We start from the raw sequence: 16,187 nt of genomic DNA on the forward strand, positions 1-16,187 counted from the left end.
GGTTGCTGTGAGCTGAGATGCCACGGCACTCTACCCAGGGGGACAGCTTGAAGCTCCTGTCTCAAAAAAAAAAAATTTTGTTCAATGTTGAGTGAAAGAATAGATCATGATTACGCTGTAACGTTAAAAACACGTGTGAGGACGGTGTATTATATGGCTTATGTAATTGAACATTAATTACAAACGAGACTAAAACATACTTTGTTGTAGGAATATGGGCAGTCCTGGGTTATGAACAAGACAGGTTCTGTAGGTTTATTCTTTTTTTTTTTTTCGGACAGAGTCTCACTCTGTCACCCTTAGTAGAGTGCTGTGACATCATAGTTTACAGCAACCTCAAACTTCTGGACTCAAGAGTTCTTCTTGCCTTAGTCTTCCAAGTAGCTGGGACTTCAGGTGCTGGCCAAAATGCCTGGCTACTTATTTTTTTTTTTTTAGTAGAGATGGTCTCACTTTTGCTCAGGCTGGTCTTGAACTCCTGAGCTCAAGTGATCCACCCACTTTGGCTTCCCAGAGTACTAGGATTATAGGCATGAGCCACTGTGCCCACGTTTGTAGGTTTGTTCTGAAGTTGAATTTGTATGTAAAGTTGGAACAGGTACACTTAGCCTACTATCTGCAGTAGCCTGTGTTTGTAAATGGGAATTGTCCATAAGGCTGATGTTTGTAATTGTAACTTGAGGATTGCCTGTAACAGTGTCCCAGAAAGGACCATACTGAGTGAGAGGACCCTAATTTTGGGGCTCAACTCAAGGACTTTTTCTCCTCCAAAGAGAATAGGGATGAAGAAATGATGGACAGGGAGGAAATGAGACCTCTGGCAGGTTCCCTTTTACAACCAGTAGTTCACAAGCAGAAAGGTGGGCAAGTGTGAGGGTGCAAATTTGGGATGGAGTATGTGTACAGAAAATATATCCCTCTTCTCAAAATAAATTCATTTGGCTTTATTGAATTTATTTTTTACACAGGTGGGTGACCATGCTGGAGTCTGAGCAACTCCTCTTGAGAATTTTAGGGTTGTATCATATATTAGCATCAGTTCAGAGAGGGAGTTTCTCTCCCCTTAAGTGGGAGCAGGGGTGGGAGAAGGGAAGGTAAGAAAGTTCGTTTGAAGGCGGCGCCTGTGGCTCAGTGGGTAGGGCGCCGGCCCCATATACCGAGGGTGGCGGGTTCAAAACCAGCCACGGCGAACTGCGACCAAAAAATAGCCAGGCGTTATGGCAGGCGCCCCGTAGTCCCAGCTACTCCGCAGACTGAGGCAAGAGAATCGCCTAAGTCCATGAGTTGGAGGTTGCTGTGAGCTGTGACGCCACAGCACTCTACCGAGGGCGAGAAAGTAAGACTGTCTCTCTCTAAAAAAAGGAAAGTTCATTTGAATTTCTAACTTTCCATCCTTTAGAACTAGCAGGATCCTCCGTTAGTGAGGGATTGGTGGTCATAAACAAGGAGTCCAAGGTTGAAGGAGTATGTCTCTGTGTGCGTGTGTGTAATATCCACTCCTTACTATCTTAAAATACTTTTGGTAACAATTTTTAATTACACAAGCGACATATAAGGACGTTCTTCCTATAACAAAAAATGATAGGGTAACACCCCTTATGGAGATAGGTAAGTCCCGTGTTTGATGTGTATCTTGCCGATCTTTAAAAATTTAACTGTAAACATGTTCTGTATCAGATGCTTAAGTGAATTCTTTTGGGTGGGGAAGAGTGTGTGGGGCAGGGATAGTGCCCAGGTTTACTTCCTCTAGCCAGCTTTATGCTGGAGAAGGTCGGCAAATTGTTCAGATGAGACGATTTCCAAGCACATTTCACGTAGCCGGGGACGGGTTGGTAGTGGTGGGTACGTCCCTTCCTCCCACTACGTAGATTTTTACAATGGGAAGAAAGGTCAAGGTGTCAGAACTCCATGGGGACCATTCGGATGTGGGCCGGGAAGGTGCATACCACTTTGCCTCGATCTTACTATTTTCACTTTTGACCGTAGACGGTGGGAAGGTGGCCGCACGTGAGCGCCAAGGGCACGCCTGTGTGCGCGCGCACTCTAGGATACCAGCCCCTTCTCACCCGGGTCCTTGATTGGACGCTTGTTTACACCTGACTGCCTGGCCCTCAAATGTCAGGTGCTTTCCTGGGGGTGTTTGGAAGGGGTGTGTTGGGGGCCGGAGGTTGCGATTCCCTTTCCAAAGATTCCCCGAGGTCGTGCCCAGACCCGGCGTAGTCTGCTGGAAGTGAAGGCGAGCCTTGGGGGCTCAAGAAGGCGGCCTGCTCGTGACCCCGCCCCACTAGGCCCCGCCTCTTGAAGCCTGCCCCGCCCCGCCATCCAGGCCCCGCCCCTCTCCCCAGGCCTGGCGGGCGCCCGCACCTCCCCTCGCTCCCAGCATGCCGTGCGGCAGCGGCGGCGCGGTGGGCGGAGCCGGGAGGCGGGGAAGCTGTGGCCGTGTGAGCTTGAGGAGGCGCCGCCACCGCCTCCTCCTCGCGGTCCTAGTCCTCCTGGGCCCCGGCGTCGTGGGCCGCGCACGGCCTTGGAAGAGACGTCGCCTCCCCTTCCTCCGCCTTCCTCTAGCCGCGCCGCTCCCGCTTCCTTGTCCTGCTCTGCGGGCTCAGGCGGAACCCGGAACGGCCGTCCGCCTCCCCCGCCCTCCGCCGCCTCCTCCTCCTTCTTCTTCTCCTCATCGGCTTCCTCTTCAGCCCCGGGCCGGAGCGGGGTGTCGGCGGCGGCCGGTTTGGGCGGCGACTCGCGCTTCTTCGGGCGGCGGCGCTTGGCCATGTCGTGTCGGGGAAGGTAATGAGCCGCAGAGCCCCGGGGTCTCGGCTGAGCAGCGGCGGCACCAAGTACCCGCGGAGCTGGAATGACTGGCAACCCAGGTGGGTGACCGGCGCCAAGCCCGCCGCCCCGACCTCTCGGGCCCCGCCTCGGGCGAGCGGAGGCCTAGGGCCTCCGGGCTAGGAGGTGCGGCCTAGGCCCTCCTCCCCTCGGGAACCGGGCGCGGCTTCCTGGGTCTCCTCCCGCCCGCCCCGGCTAGGGGAAGAAGGCCGCTGGGAGGCGAGGCCTATGTTCCTCTCCCCTCCATGCATTTCATCCCCAGGGCTGGAGCGGAGACCAGGGGCGCCCTGCGGAACTATTGGCCTAGGGCTTGGGTCAAGGAGGGTGAAGAAGCTGAGGTTGGGAGTGGGGGGCATTCCAGTTACCACCTCTCTCCAAGTTGAGATTTGAATTGGGGAATCCTGAGAGTTCAGGATCCTTTCTGATACCCATTCACTTCCTCTATTCCTCACCCTTTCAGCCGCCACGTGAAAGACCTCCTTAACTACGTTCCCTTCTTTGACCCCCACGTGTTAATGTTTAAAAAAAAGCACTCAAGGCTTACTCTGACTTTAAACAGGGCAGTAGTGGAAAGTGAGATGAGATTGTGTGACTGTTAATGGGATCGACCCACTCTGATTTTGGGAATTTAAGTTTTCCTCAAGTGCGGGGGCAGTTAACTCTAGTGAACAGAAATTCATACCTGGGAACTTGGTGAGTGAAGTCCTTGGGCTTTCAACTTAAAAGAGTAGAGAATGTTCTTTTGTATGGAGGATTTGATCTCTGACAGCTTTGGGGCTTTGTTGGATTTGAATATATCAGGAGCATTAGCTTTTAAAATAAATTCAGTTTTCATGTCTTTCTGATTAATTATGAGACAGTTGTTCCTAATTTAGGACTGATTTATTAGTTTCTTACTAAATAACTGCTTGTAGTATTCAGAGGTTATTTGAAATTTAACCCAGTGCCCAAAATAACTCCCTAAATGAATGTAAATATATTATACTGTTGTTTGATTCATTGAGCTTTTGTACTTTGGAGCACAGTTGCATTATGAGTGTCGAGAAATTGGTCAGATAAATGTAAAATGCACATCATGTTGGGATGCCTTTTTGCTTTCTGATAGATACATGTAATTTCTTCAGTGCTTGGAAATTAAGAATTTGGTGAGATGTTGGAGTGTAACAGTTTATTTAGACTTGGTAGAAAAATCAAGAAAATAAGCTTTGACTAATGGTGGAACACCTCTTAGTCTGGTTAATATACTTTTCTCAAATACTTTGTCTGTTGAGAACTGATGTATATAACTAGGTGACTTTAAAGATTAGTGTCGGAGTCTACACTTGAGATGCTATGTAGTAAAAAAAGCTGTTTGGAAAACATAGCTTTGACTTTCTCTGTACCACTTACTGTTTGAGTTAAATAAAATAATTGACTACTTTGTGTATTTTTGTAATGACATGCTTAGTTGTTTTGCCTTTTTATTGAAATGTATAAAATTAGATCTTATGTTTTGGCATCCAGCAAATTATGTGGTGAATGAACTTGAATTTGACATTTTAGAGCTTTTGTTTAAGGATGGATATTCTGTTATTTTTCACTAGTGAAATCAGTATGAGTATATATGAGAATTTAGTCACTTTTGAGAGGACTAACGTGCCCTTCCTGAATAGTCCAGAACTTTTAGAAAAGAATGAATTGTAGCTTGTAGTTCTAAATAAAGGGAGAAGTGTTGCAGCCAGTACTGGGGGTCACATGACTTCATTGCTGACAGGTATGAAGTCAAATGGCTTATGTAGTTATGGAATATGTACATGTGCTATTAATAAATATTATCTATCTTGTTTCTTTCAAGTACTTTATTTCTTGGCTGGGGGAGGGGTCGAGAGGAGGATGAAGAGAATGTTAAGTTCTCAGGAGCTGTGCTCTGTAACAAAGTCGCAGAACTTAATTCTTAGGTAGATTATACTGTGAGGTGCATTTGGTTACATGGAGTAACAGGATGTTGGAAATATTTTTCTCCTGATGTAGAGACAGAGACATATAGACATACTCTATAGTGTAACTTGATTTCTTTGTAAGATTGCCATAATTGATTTGTTAACAGCCAATAACAAAACCCTCAAGATGTTTGCCAAGTCATACATTTCATAAGTTGAATTTGAGGTTTTATTCTGTCCCTTCAGAAAGATGACAGACTCCAGGCAACTGACAGAATGGAGCTTGATCTTTCCTCTTGCTTAAATGCAGGTTTAAACTTAAAAACATCTTCAAATGAAGGCAGACTCTGTGGTTCTTTCTTTCTTTCTTTCTTTTTTTTTTTTTTTTGTGCAGTTTTGGCCGGGGCCAGGTTTAAACCCACCACCTGTGGTATATGGGGCTGGGGCCCTACTCCTTTGAGCCACAGGCGCCGCCCCCGACTCTGTGGTTCTTCTCAATCATTTTGATTAAAAAAAGGAATTCTTTGCCTTTTATGTATTATTTCTTTCTCTCTCTCTTTATTTTTTTTATGAGACAGAGTCTCACGTTGTTACCCTTGGTAGAGTGCTGTGACATCATAGCTCACAGCAACGTCAATCTCTTGCACTCAAGTGATCTTTGTGCCTCAGCCTCCCAAGTAGCTGGGACTACAGGTGCCCACCACAACGCCTAGCTATTTTTTTTTTTGAGAGGAGTCTTGAACTCCTGAGCTCAGGCTATCCACCTGACTCAGCCTCCCAGAGTGCTAGGAGTACAGGTGTGAGCCTGGATACTTCCTTGATTTTGGGGGGGGGGGGCGTGGAGGTGCTTTCTACTTTCCTTGATTTAAGCTTTAGAAAAAGTAAGATTTCAAAAAGCAAATTTTGTTGGTTTCTTCTAGTCTTAGTTTGCCAATTAGTCTGGAAATTTACTGTTGAGTTCATTGTGGCCACACAATTCACTTAACACATATTTACAAGAAATGTTCAGTTGGCTGAATAATAAGGCAGCAGAGCAAGCTCACCTTCACTAGAAGCATACCTTAACAGTAAGCATTTATATAGCGTGGCCTGTATGGTGTTTTCATTAACTGTACTCTATCTAAATTAACATTTAAGAATGGTTAGGCAGGGTGGAGCCCGTGGCTCCTTTGAGTAGGGCGCTGACCCCATATAATACCAGAGGTGGTGGGTTCAAACCCAGCCCTGGCCAAAAGCTGCAAAAAAAAAAAAAAGAAGAATGGTTAAGCAAAAGGGTAGTGGGTTTTTTTTTTGTTTTGTTTTTGTGAGATGGAGTTTCACTTTATCACTCTTGGTAGAGCGCAGTGGCGTCATAGCTGACAGCAACCTCAAACTCCTCGGCTCAAGCAATTCTCTTGCCTCAGCCTCCTGAGTAGCTGGGACTACAGGCACCTCCCATAACTCCTGGCTATTTTTAGAGATGGGCTATTGCTCTGGCTGAAGCTGGTCTTGAACCGATGAGTTCTGGCATCTACCTGCCTTGGCCTCCCAGAGTGCTAGGATGATAGGCATGAGCCACCACACTTGGCCTAAATGGGTGGCTTTAGATCAGTTTAATATTTGAAATCTGTGGATCCCTTCTAAATGGAGAAAGTTTTGGGAACCTTTGAATGTTCTCATTTTTTCATATGGAGAGATGAGAGTGGTGGCTTCTTAGAACAAAAAGGGATACCTGATCTTTTGAGATGATTTCCCCTCTTTTCCCCTAACCCTACAATAAGCTGTATCATTGCTGGTAGCTAAAGTTTGTCATTTTCCTGACTTTTTGGGGGAAGTAACCTAGTCGTACTAATCAAGGTAGAGATCAGAATGATGTGTTTTAAAATTAAATGTACATTAGTAATTGTACATTTTGATATTCTAAAATGACTGATTAATTTGATGTTGGAGTCAAATATAGGTTAAATTAATTCCGCAAAGGAGAGAAACATTCAGGTCACCAGAAAACAAGTAGATTTTACTTCTACACTTGGAGTCATAGGATTTCATTTGTTAACACAGTGATTCTCAATCTTCCTAATGCTACAACCCTTTAATACAGTTGCTCATGTTGTGGTGACCCCCAACCATGAAATTATTTTTGTTGCTACTTCATAACTAATTTTGCTACTGTTATGAATCGTAATGTAAATATCTGATAGGTGACCCCTGTGAAAGGGTCGTTCCGCCCCCAAAATGGTCGCTACTCACAGGTTGAGAACCGCTAGACTTTAACAGATGTATATGGAATGTCTTACTGTGCCCAAATTTAAGATCTTATAAGAGCATGAAACTGTGTATTTAAAATGCCTTCCATTTTCGATAGAAAGTAGACAGACTGAAGTTCTCAAAGGTATAAATAACTTTATTCTCTTTTGTGATGGAACAAAATATGGAAAAGTTTTGTGAAATTACAAAAGCCAGAAAATTAGTATGGATGTTGTGAGAAACTGAATTTTTGAAACTAGATTTAATTTATTCAGCCTTTTATGAATGTGTACTAAGTCTGATGTTCATAGGTACATAATAGTGAAATACATAAAGGATAAAATTAAGTGGAGTTACATATCCTACAGCTATAAATGGCATTTTAGTTAAATAGAATTTAATGATGACCCTTTCTGTACCACAAATTTCCAAACTGAGATTTTTCAGCCAATTGTGTATGGATGTTTAATTTTGGGGTGGTAAGTTTGTTTTTCTCATTATGAAATAAAATATTCCTTATGAAACATTTGGCAATTTTCTCGTAAAGGATTAATATGGAGATAAGAAAAGGGCTTTGTAAATGGTAAAGCATGTGGATTTTGTGATGTAATTTTTGGTATGCTTATTTTTACATGTGATTAATGGATTTTAAAACCTGGAGAGTAAGAGGAGGGAAAGCCATACAGTTGAGTAGGGGGAGAGGGGTGATTAAATTGGTCTGTACATTTATTATTTTTTTTAATTAAGAAACAGAGTATCACTTATGTTGCCCAGGCTAGTGTTGTAACAATTTTGACAGTACATTGTAGGAGGTAGGATTGCTCAAAAAATCAAAAAAAAGAAAGATTTTGGCAAAATGTACGTTGTCCTTAGAGGGATGGGTGCTTGTGAGAAGAAATAAAATGGGGAGGTGGAAGAGCTGGACTGGGAACTGTATTGGGTCCTGAATCATTCCTTAAGTGTATTTTGATTGACTTTAGGAAACCATTGAAATTTTACCACCAGGGAGATTAAATCTAGTTGCTTCTTGAAGGGTGTGTGTGTGCGCGTATGTGTGTATAACCACAGTTGGAGGCAGATGGAATAGTCTGGAGAGGAGGCTTCTGAGTATTCTGAATATCCTGAGTATTCTGTTGATAATTCATGATTTCGATTAAAACCAAAGGATTCAACCCAGTCTGTGGGAATTCCCTTAAGCAAAATCCTCTCATTTGTTTTCTGGTGTTGATTGAGGATGGTGACTAAAATAATCCTTTTTGTTTGCTCACTCTTTAGGACAGGTATATGAAATGTCACACATACATAAATAAGATAGAGAGTGTGGTCCATGGTGTCCTTTGGGAATCTTGAATTCTCCCAATTCTTCTGGATTTCCTGCCTTCATTATCTGTCATATAGTGGGCACTTGCTTCCTTTTAGTTTTTTTTCCTTTTTTTAATCACCTGAAAGGCTCCTTTCAGTGCACTACCCTTTATGGATTCATACAAGCTGTTTGCTGTCGGTTTATATTGTTATCATTTTAGTTTCTTGTCTTTGGCTGTTATAAAAGTTTTTCAGAGCCCATTTTATTTTTGGTACTACAAATTAAAACATTCTTGTATAGAGGCATAATAGTGAAGAATGTAGAAATTTCGAGGTTTACTTCCTATATGAAATGGTCCAATTCATTACTTTTTGGCTTGTTTTCTTTTAAAGTGTAGAAAGTGCCAATTGTGGTGGGTCATGCCTGTATTCCTAGCGCTCTGAGAGGCTGAGGCAGGAGGATCACTTAAGTTCAGGAGTTCAAGAGTGGCCTAAGTAAGACAAAGATTCCATATCTACTAAATATAGAAAAACTAAGTGGGGAATGGCGGCACGTGCTTGTAGTCACAGTTACTCAAGAGACTGAGGCAGGAGGATGGCTTGAGCCCAGGAGTTTGAGGTTGCAATGAGCTATGATAATGTCACTGCACTCAAGCCAGGACAAAGAGCGAGACTCTTGTCTCCAAAAAGAAAAAAAAAAAAAGCATAGTCTGTAGCTCAATGCAGAGATGTTTGGTTTGCTATTGTTAGTTCTGTTCCATCTTCTATTAATTTATTAATTTATTCAGTGTACTTTTTCTAAGTTGAATTTTTTTTTTTTTTTTTTTAAGGCAGAGTCTCAGTGCGTCACCCTTGGTAGAGTGCCAGGGTGTTATAGCTCACAGCAATCTCAAAACTCTTGGGCCTATGTGACTCTTTTGCCTCAGCCTCCTGAGTAGCTGGGAGTATAAGCTACCACAGTGCCTGGCTAAATTTTCAGTTTTTAGTAGAGAAAAACTGAAAAGTTATCTTGGCGTTATGGTGGGTTTTACTCTTTTATTCTTGCTCAGACTGGTCTCGAACTCCTGAGCTAAAGCATATTTGTGTTGTTTTTCAGGGGCAGGAAGTATGGTAACATATACAGTCTTTTCCAGGGAAATCTGGAAGGATATTTGTATCTTGCTGTTTTCCTACACTGAAAATGTATTATTTGAACAATTAAGACCTTAAAAATAACTATGTTTTGAGATTTATAAAAAAAGATTAGACATAAACAATGATTTTTTTTTTTTTTTTTGAGACGGAGACTCACTTTGTCACCCTTCATAGAGTGCTGTGGCTCACAGCAACCTCAAACTGTTGGGCTCAAGCTGTTCTCTTGCCTCAGCCTCTCAAGTAGCTGGGACTACAGGCATCTGCCACAACACCTGGCTGTTTTTAGAGATGATTTTGCTCAAGCTGGTCTTAAACCCATAGTTCTCAGGCAGTCTACCCGCCTAGGCCTCCCAAGTACTAGGATTATAGGTGTGAGCCACTGTGCCCTGCCAGCGATGATTTTTTATTTTTATTTATTTTTTTGAGATAGAGTCTTAGTTGCCCTTGGTAGAGTACCACGGTATCAAAGCTCACAGCAACCTCAAACTCTTGGATTCAAGTGATCCTCTTGCCTCAGCCTCCCAAGTAGCTGGGACTGCAGGCTCCTGCCACCAGGCCTGGCTATTTTTAGAGACAGTTTAGAGACAGGGTCTCACAGAGCTCAGACAATCCACCTGCCTCCACTATGCCCAGCTCTGCAATGATTTTTTAGTTGGAGCATATTTCTTCCTAATATTTAGTACTATCCAAGGTTTTTGTGTGTCTTCTCCAGTAAAACATAAGTGCATGGATGTTGTATAATTGCTTTCTTTTTGTTATCCCTTTCTTTCCTACTACTGCATCAATAAATAGCATATGTACTCTGCATTTGAGTTCTGTATTTGAGCGTCCTTCCTCAAATATGTGAAAATGGGACTCTGCAAGTTTGTTTTGATGTTAGGGTTAACTCCAGAGTTTACAACACTATTATTGAATGCATTTGAGGGGAACTGTTCTTATGTTAGCCCAAGACAGTAACTTCAACAAGCTGATCTAGCAGGTTCAAAGGGACAGTGTTCTAATGACTGCAGTGGTCAGATCTTTTCACAGAGGGAATAGGATAAGTTAAGATTCATAGGTTTTATCCATCTTTAAAAATACCTTGTTCAGGTATATATTAGGTTCCTTTAAACACTGACCTCTTATCCCATATCTGTTATTAAAACATTTAAATTGCTAAAAAGTGAAGCATTGGGTTGAGCCTTCAGCATTCTATTAGAATGTCTGGGGGGTGGCTCGGCGCCTGTGGCTCAAGCGGCGAAGGTGCCAGCCACATATACCTAAGGTGGCGGGTTCAAGTCCAGCCTGGGCCCGCCGAACAACAATAATGGCTGCAACCAAAAAACAGCCAGGCGTTGTGCTGGGCGCCTGTGGTCCCAGCTACTTGGGAGGCTGGGACAGGAGACTCGCTTAAGCCCAGGAGTTGGAGGTTGCTGTGAGCAGTGAAGCCATGGCACTCTACCCAGGGGGACAGCTTGAGGCTCTGTCTCAAAAAAAAAAAAAAGAATGTCTGGGGAAACAAACCTCTTGCCAGTTGACTGCCTGCTGATAGGGGAGTGAAACCCAAATCAAAGATTTTTCTCTACCTCACTCCCTTTACCCCTTAGAGATGGGGACTTTTTCTGTTGCCTGAGCTAGAGTGAAATGGCATCTTCAAGAGTAGCATTAATTTAGTTGTAATCTGATAGGGCTACATCCAAGAAGCTTCAATTAGATATACTTAGAAATAAACATTATTTTATAAAAGTTTAATTGCTTGTACTTAATAACTTAAAAAATGGAAACTACGTGTTAATTGAAAGTTAACCTGGGTGCCGCCTGTGGCTCAGTGAGTAGGGCTCCGGTCCCACATACTGAGGGTGGTGGGTTCAAACCTGGCCCCGGCCAAACTGCAACAAAAAAATAGCCGAGTGTTGTGGCGGGCGCCTGTAGTCCCAGCTACTTGGGAGGCTGAGGCAGGAGAATTGCCTAAGCCCAAGAGCTAGAGGTTGTGACGTCATGACACCCTACCCAGGGTGACAAAGTGAGACTCTTGTCTCTAAAAAAAAAAAGAATAGCATTTGCTATGAAAGTTAACCTTTTGCTGGGTGTGGGGGCTCATCATGCCTGTAATCCTAGCACTTTAGGAAGCTGAGGCAGGTGAATTGCTCGAGCTCAGGAGTTTAAGACCAGCCTCAGTAAGAACAAGACCCTCTCTCTACTGAAAATAGAAAATCTAGCCAGGTGGTGTGGCGAGCGTGTGAAATCTCAGCTACTTGAGAGGCTGAGGCAAGAGGATCACTTGAGTCAGAGGAGTGTGAGGCTTTTGGAAGCTATGATGCCATAGCACTGTACCCAGGATGACCGGGTCAGACTCTGTCTCCAAAAAAGAAAAGAAAAGAAAGTTAACCTTGTAATGACTTTGTCTTGTCTGCATTTTGTTGGAAGATGTTTGAATATTTGGTTGCAGCATGGATGCCTGTAGTTTCAGTTGATTCTCTAGGTGTGTATCAGTCATTTGTGACCTTAGGTGTGTCTTGATTTGAGTAAGGTTGAAGAATATAGATTTGCAGCATTAAGTGGTTGAAAAGCAAGAATGCATTTTTGGGGCATGTTGCTGAAGGCATGTGTATCCTGCATTTTCACATATTTCAGTTGGATCTTTCTTGGCATCAGAGAATGACTTTAAAATGTCATTTACTGAAAGTTCAGTCAATTCCATCTGAAGTTCTTTAGGTGCCTTGGTGATAGCAACTAGGTGAGCTGAAATGCTAATTTGAGTGTGATGTTGTGATTCTCAAAATTAGTGAACCTTTTGTTACATTCTCCAATTCATAGGTCTATAACAGCAGCTGCGTTTTCTTCAAATAATTCACATATATCATCCTGCTCATCAGTGACCTTTGCTAACTGGTTCATCTGAAATTTCCTTTTGAAGAAGTGTTTTGAAAAAAATACCTTGTTTTTGAAATGCTTGGATTTTTTGCCACATAGCATAATAGACTTAGTTTTACCTTGCAAAGAAATACATAAATTGTTTTGATTTGACATATCACACAGAAATATGCTGCATTCCTATAGAAATCTTTTTTCAAAAATTCATATTGCTAATTTTTTTCTTCATGAAATTTAACTGTTCTTGCATAGGTAAAATTTTGGCTAACATCTGTTCCTGTGATACAGAAAGTCCACACTGAATAGTCATCATTTAAGTTAGCATGTTATGAAACTGTAGATGCTGTTGTGTTCTCACCAATACAGTTAGTGATACTAACACCTTGTTATATAGTGTCATTTAAAATAGTAGCTTTAGCACAAAGATTTTGCTGATGTTAAGATTCAGTGAAGTGTGAGCATTTGAATGTTAGTACTTTTTAAAATCTGTGCAATAAATCCTTCATGTTTTCCTATCATGGAAAGCACACTGTCTGTACATACATGCACCTAAATTTATTGAAGTAAGTCCAATTTCATGATATTTATCTTGAAAGTTGTTCCCCATGTTCAGTTTGCCAGAGTGCTCAAAGTGAATAACTCTTTGTAGAACAGAAAATCTGTTATCACCTGAATGAAGTATAAAACCTGTGCTGAGTCAGTAGTTTATTCATCCAAGAGTGATTGAATAATATATATTTTCATTTTGAAGTATTACATGAAGTTGTTCTGTTAAGTTGAAGGCTTATTCATGCTGCTTGTGGGTTATGATTCTCCTATGAAGATGCAGTTGTTTGTACTTTGAAACACTACCGAAGTCTTAGTATCTTACAACTTTGATGATGCATTTCTTCACAATTTCTTCATCATTGTATGACTTTCCTTTTCCCCATGAGTGTATAAGCTACTTTATGAGTTGTTTCAGTGACATTATTTCTAGGTCTTTCTGTTTGAAAGAATTATCTTTGCTTTGCTTTTGATCTTTTAATTTCTGTAGTATAGACAGCCCCCTGGTTACAAATGAGATAGGTTCTATAGGTTTGTTCTTAAGTTGAATTTGTATGTTAAGTTGCAACAGGTACATTTACCCATTGCCTATAATAGCCTTGCTTCATAAGTGCAATTTGTACATTTGTCAGATGTTTGTAACTCAGGGACTGCCTGTACAACCTTTTTTTTGTTTTTATTTTTCTTTAATTTTTGATTTTTTATATTTTTTATTGTTTGGGGTTCATTGAGGGTATAAAGAATTATATACTGATTGCATTTGTTAGATAAAGTCCATTGTATAATTGTGTCCTGCCCCCCAAAGGTGTGCCCATACACTGTGACTCCCCATCTCCCTCCCTGCTCCTTCATTTCCCTATCCCACCCCTTGTATTAGCTGATCTATTGCCTTCATATTAGAATTGAGTACAATGGATTCTTGATTCTCCATTCTTATAATGCTTTACTAAGAATAATATGCTCCACCTCCATCCAGGTTAATACAAAAGATGTAAAGTCTTCATCTTTTTTGGTGGCTGTATAGTGTTCCCTGGTATACGTACCACAGCTTGTTAATCCATTCCTTGATCGGTGGGCATTTAGGTTGTTTCAACATTTTGGCAGTTGTAAATTGAGCTGCAATAACCTATGTGTGTGCGTGTGTTTTGAGACAGAGTCTCACTTTGTTAAGTACTGTGGCATCATAGTTCACAGCAACCTCAAACTTTTGGGCTTAAGTGATCCTCTTGCCTAAGAGTAGCTGGGACTGCAGGCACCTGCCACAGTGCCTGGCTGTTTTTAGAGACAGGTCTCGTTTGTGTTTAGGCTGGTCTCAAACTTCTGAGCTCAAGCAATCCACTGGCCTGCCTTCCAGAGTGCTAGGATTCCAGGCATATGCCATTGTACCGGCCTGACCTATACAACCTTTGATGCCTCTCTGTCTAATTTAAAATATTTGTTGTCCTTATGAGTGTTAGAATGCTCATGAGCATTGGATTTCTTTAATGTTGATAATATAATATCACATAGCAAGTAAATCATCTTGTCTTTAGCTGAAATGAGATAATATTGCAATTCCCAATTGTTAAAAAAATGTTTTCTTTAGTGTTCTCTTGGTCTTCTTTGACAGGATGGGTTGCTAAGCAGACAGAATTAAAAAAAATACTGTTCAGGGCCAGGTGTGGTGGCTCACTCCTGTAATCCTAGCACTCTGGGAGGACAAGGCTGGTGGATTGCTTGAGGTCAGGAGTTTGAGACCAGTCTAAGCAAGTGCAAGACCCTGCTTGGGGAGCTGAGGCAAGAGGATCACTTGAGCCCAAGAGTTTGAGGTTGCTCTGAGCTATGACACTACAGCACTCAACTGAAGGCAACGAAGCAGACTCTCTCTCTCTCAAAAAAAAAGTGTTTAGCTGTGCAACTATTCACAGATTTCACTTCAAACAGAAACACAGTGTGCTGTTGTCACATGCTGATAATGGACTGGTGTACTTGGTCTATATACACCCTTGCCAACCGACCTCATGTGGTAGATGTGCCTGGTAGTGTAGTTTAAATCATGACCACAGCAGCCATCAATTTTGCCCTGGTGGGTTACTAATGTTCTTATTGTGCCTGCCAATCTGGGAGGATTATTTCACTGAAACTTATTTCATTCTTTGGTATTTTAAATGTTTGTTTTCAAAATAAAAATTTAAAAGACAAACAAAAATGTGTTATTAAAAGGATTTGTTTTATACAATTTGGATTCAGTCAAAAGGCCGCGCATGGTGAAGTGGCTCATGCCTATAATCCTAGGGCTCTGAGATGCCCAAGTGGCAGGATCAATTGAGCTAGGAGTTCAGGACCACCCTGAGCAAGAGTGAGACCCTGTCTGTACTAAAAATCAGAAAAAATTAGTTGGGCATTGTGGTGATTTCTACTAAAAATGGAGTAATTAGCTTGGTTTTGTGGTGAGCACTTATAGTCCTTGCTACTTGGGAGGCTGAAGCAGGAGGATTGCTTGAACCCAGGAGTTTGAGGTTGCTGTGACCTAGGCTCATGCCAGAGCACGGTAGCCTGGGACAATAGGGTGAGAGTCTGGTTTAAAAAAAAAGTGTTTTGTAGAGATGAGGTATATGTATGTTACTTAGGTTGGGAGTATCAGTAGATTTCTAAACATAGTGAATTACTTTCATACTAATCTCCATTCAAAAAGAAAATTGGATTCCTGTTAGAAGTTGTTCATTTGGCAGTTAATGTTGCTATTTATATTATATTATATTCATAATATGTATAGAACTGTATTTACTTAAAAACCTTTTATAGACTTTTTGTGTTTATTAAAAAACCTTTTTTAGAGGGATTTTGGATTTAAGAATTTTATATTTTGTTGGTGTGTTCTAAGTTATGCTCTTTCCTTGTTTATAAAGGGAGCCACTACTTTTTTTCCTTTACCTTTTTTTTTAATCACCATAGAAAACCTCAGTAGTGCTCTTTTAGATCCATTAGAAAATTATTAGTGGCTCTCCAGTGGCCACTGGGGGTTACTAAATGTCTTTGGTAATCTATAGATTTTTAAAACGTTATTAAACTTAGAATTTTACTGTCTTTATTTTTGAGTGGCATCCACTATAGTAAAACCCTATGGAAAGAGCTCCATCAATGATTGTATCTTGGATTATATGGTGATATGTTAGTTTTTCCTTAATGTTTGATACCATTGGTAATTTTTTTTATATTTTAGTGAAGCTCTTCGAAATTAAAGTTTTTTCTCTTGTTCGTTAATTGAAAATTTATCTTGATTTTGTGCCCTTTTAACATCTTAATTTTTTAAATTAGGTAGTGCTTTTGCATTAAATCTTATGATTTAAAAAAATGTATGTGTTAGGACGGCGCCTGTGGCTCAAAGGAGTAGGGCTCCCC

The 16,187-nt window shown here is 41.4% G+C and overlaps 1 protein-coding gene across 3 annotated transcripts in view; it reads left to right on the forward strand.

The window, feature by feature from the left end:
- The window catches only part of SMG1 (SMG1, nonsense mediated mRNA decay associated PI3K related kinase), a 155,558-nt gene that overhangs the window by 35,289 nt on the left and 104,082 nt on the right, over positions 1–16,187 (forward strand). Inside the window, exon 1 of one of the 3 annotated variants that reach the window (XM_003790714.3) lies at positions 2,389–2,867. The exons of 1 other annotated variant lie outside the window; for it this stretch is intronic. In XM_003790714.3, coding sequence (XP_003790762.1) covers positions 2,788–2,867 — 80 coding nt within the window. In that variant the 5' untranslated portion in view covers positions 2,389–2,787. Of the gene's footprint in view, positions 1–2,388; positions 2,868–16,187 lie in introns of those variants that run through there. One more of the 3 variants, XM_023513769.1, reaches the window with a different exon arrangement.

This window comes from Otolemur garnettii, unplaced genomic scaffold (assembly GCF_000181295.1).
Source record: "Otolemur garnettii isolate 467f Iridium unplaced genomic scaffold, OtoGar3 scaffold00044, whole genome shotgun sequence".
NCBI classification, from domain to species: domain Eukaryota; kingdom Metazoa; phylum Chordata; class Mammalia; order Primates; family Galagidae; genus Otolemur; species Otolemur garnettii.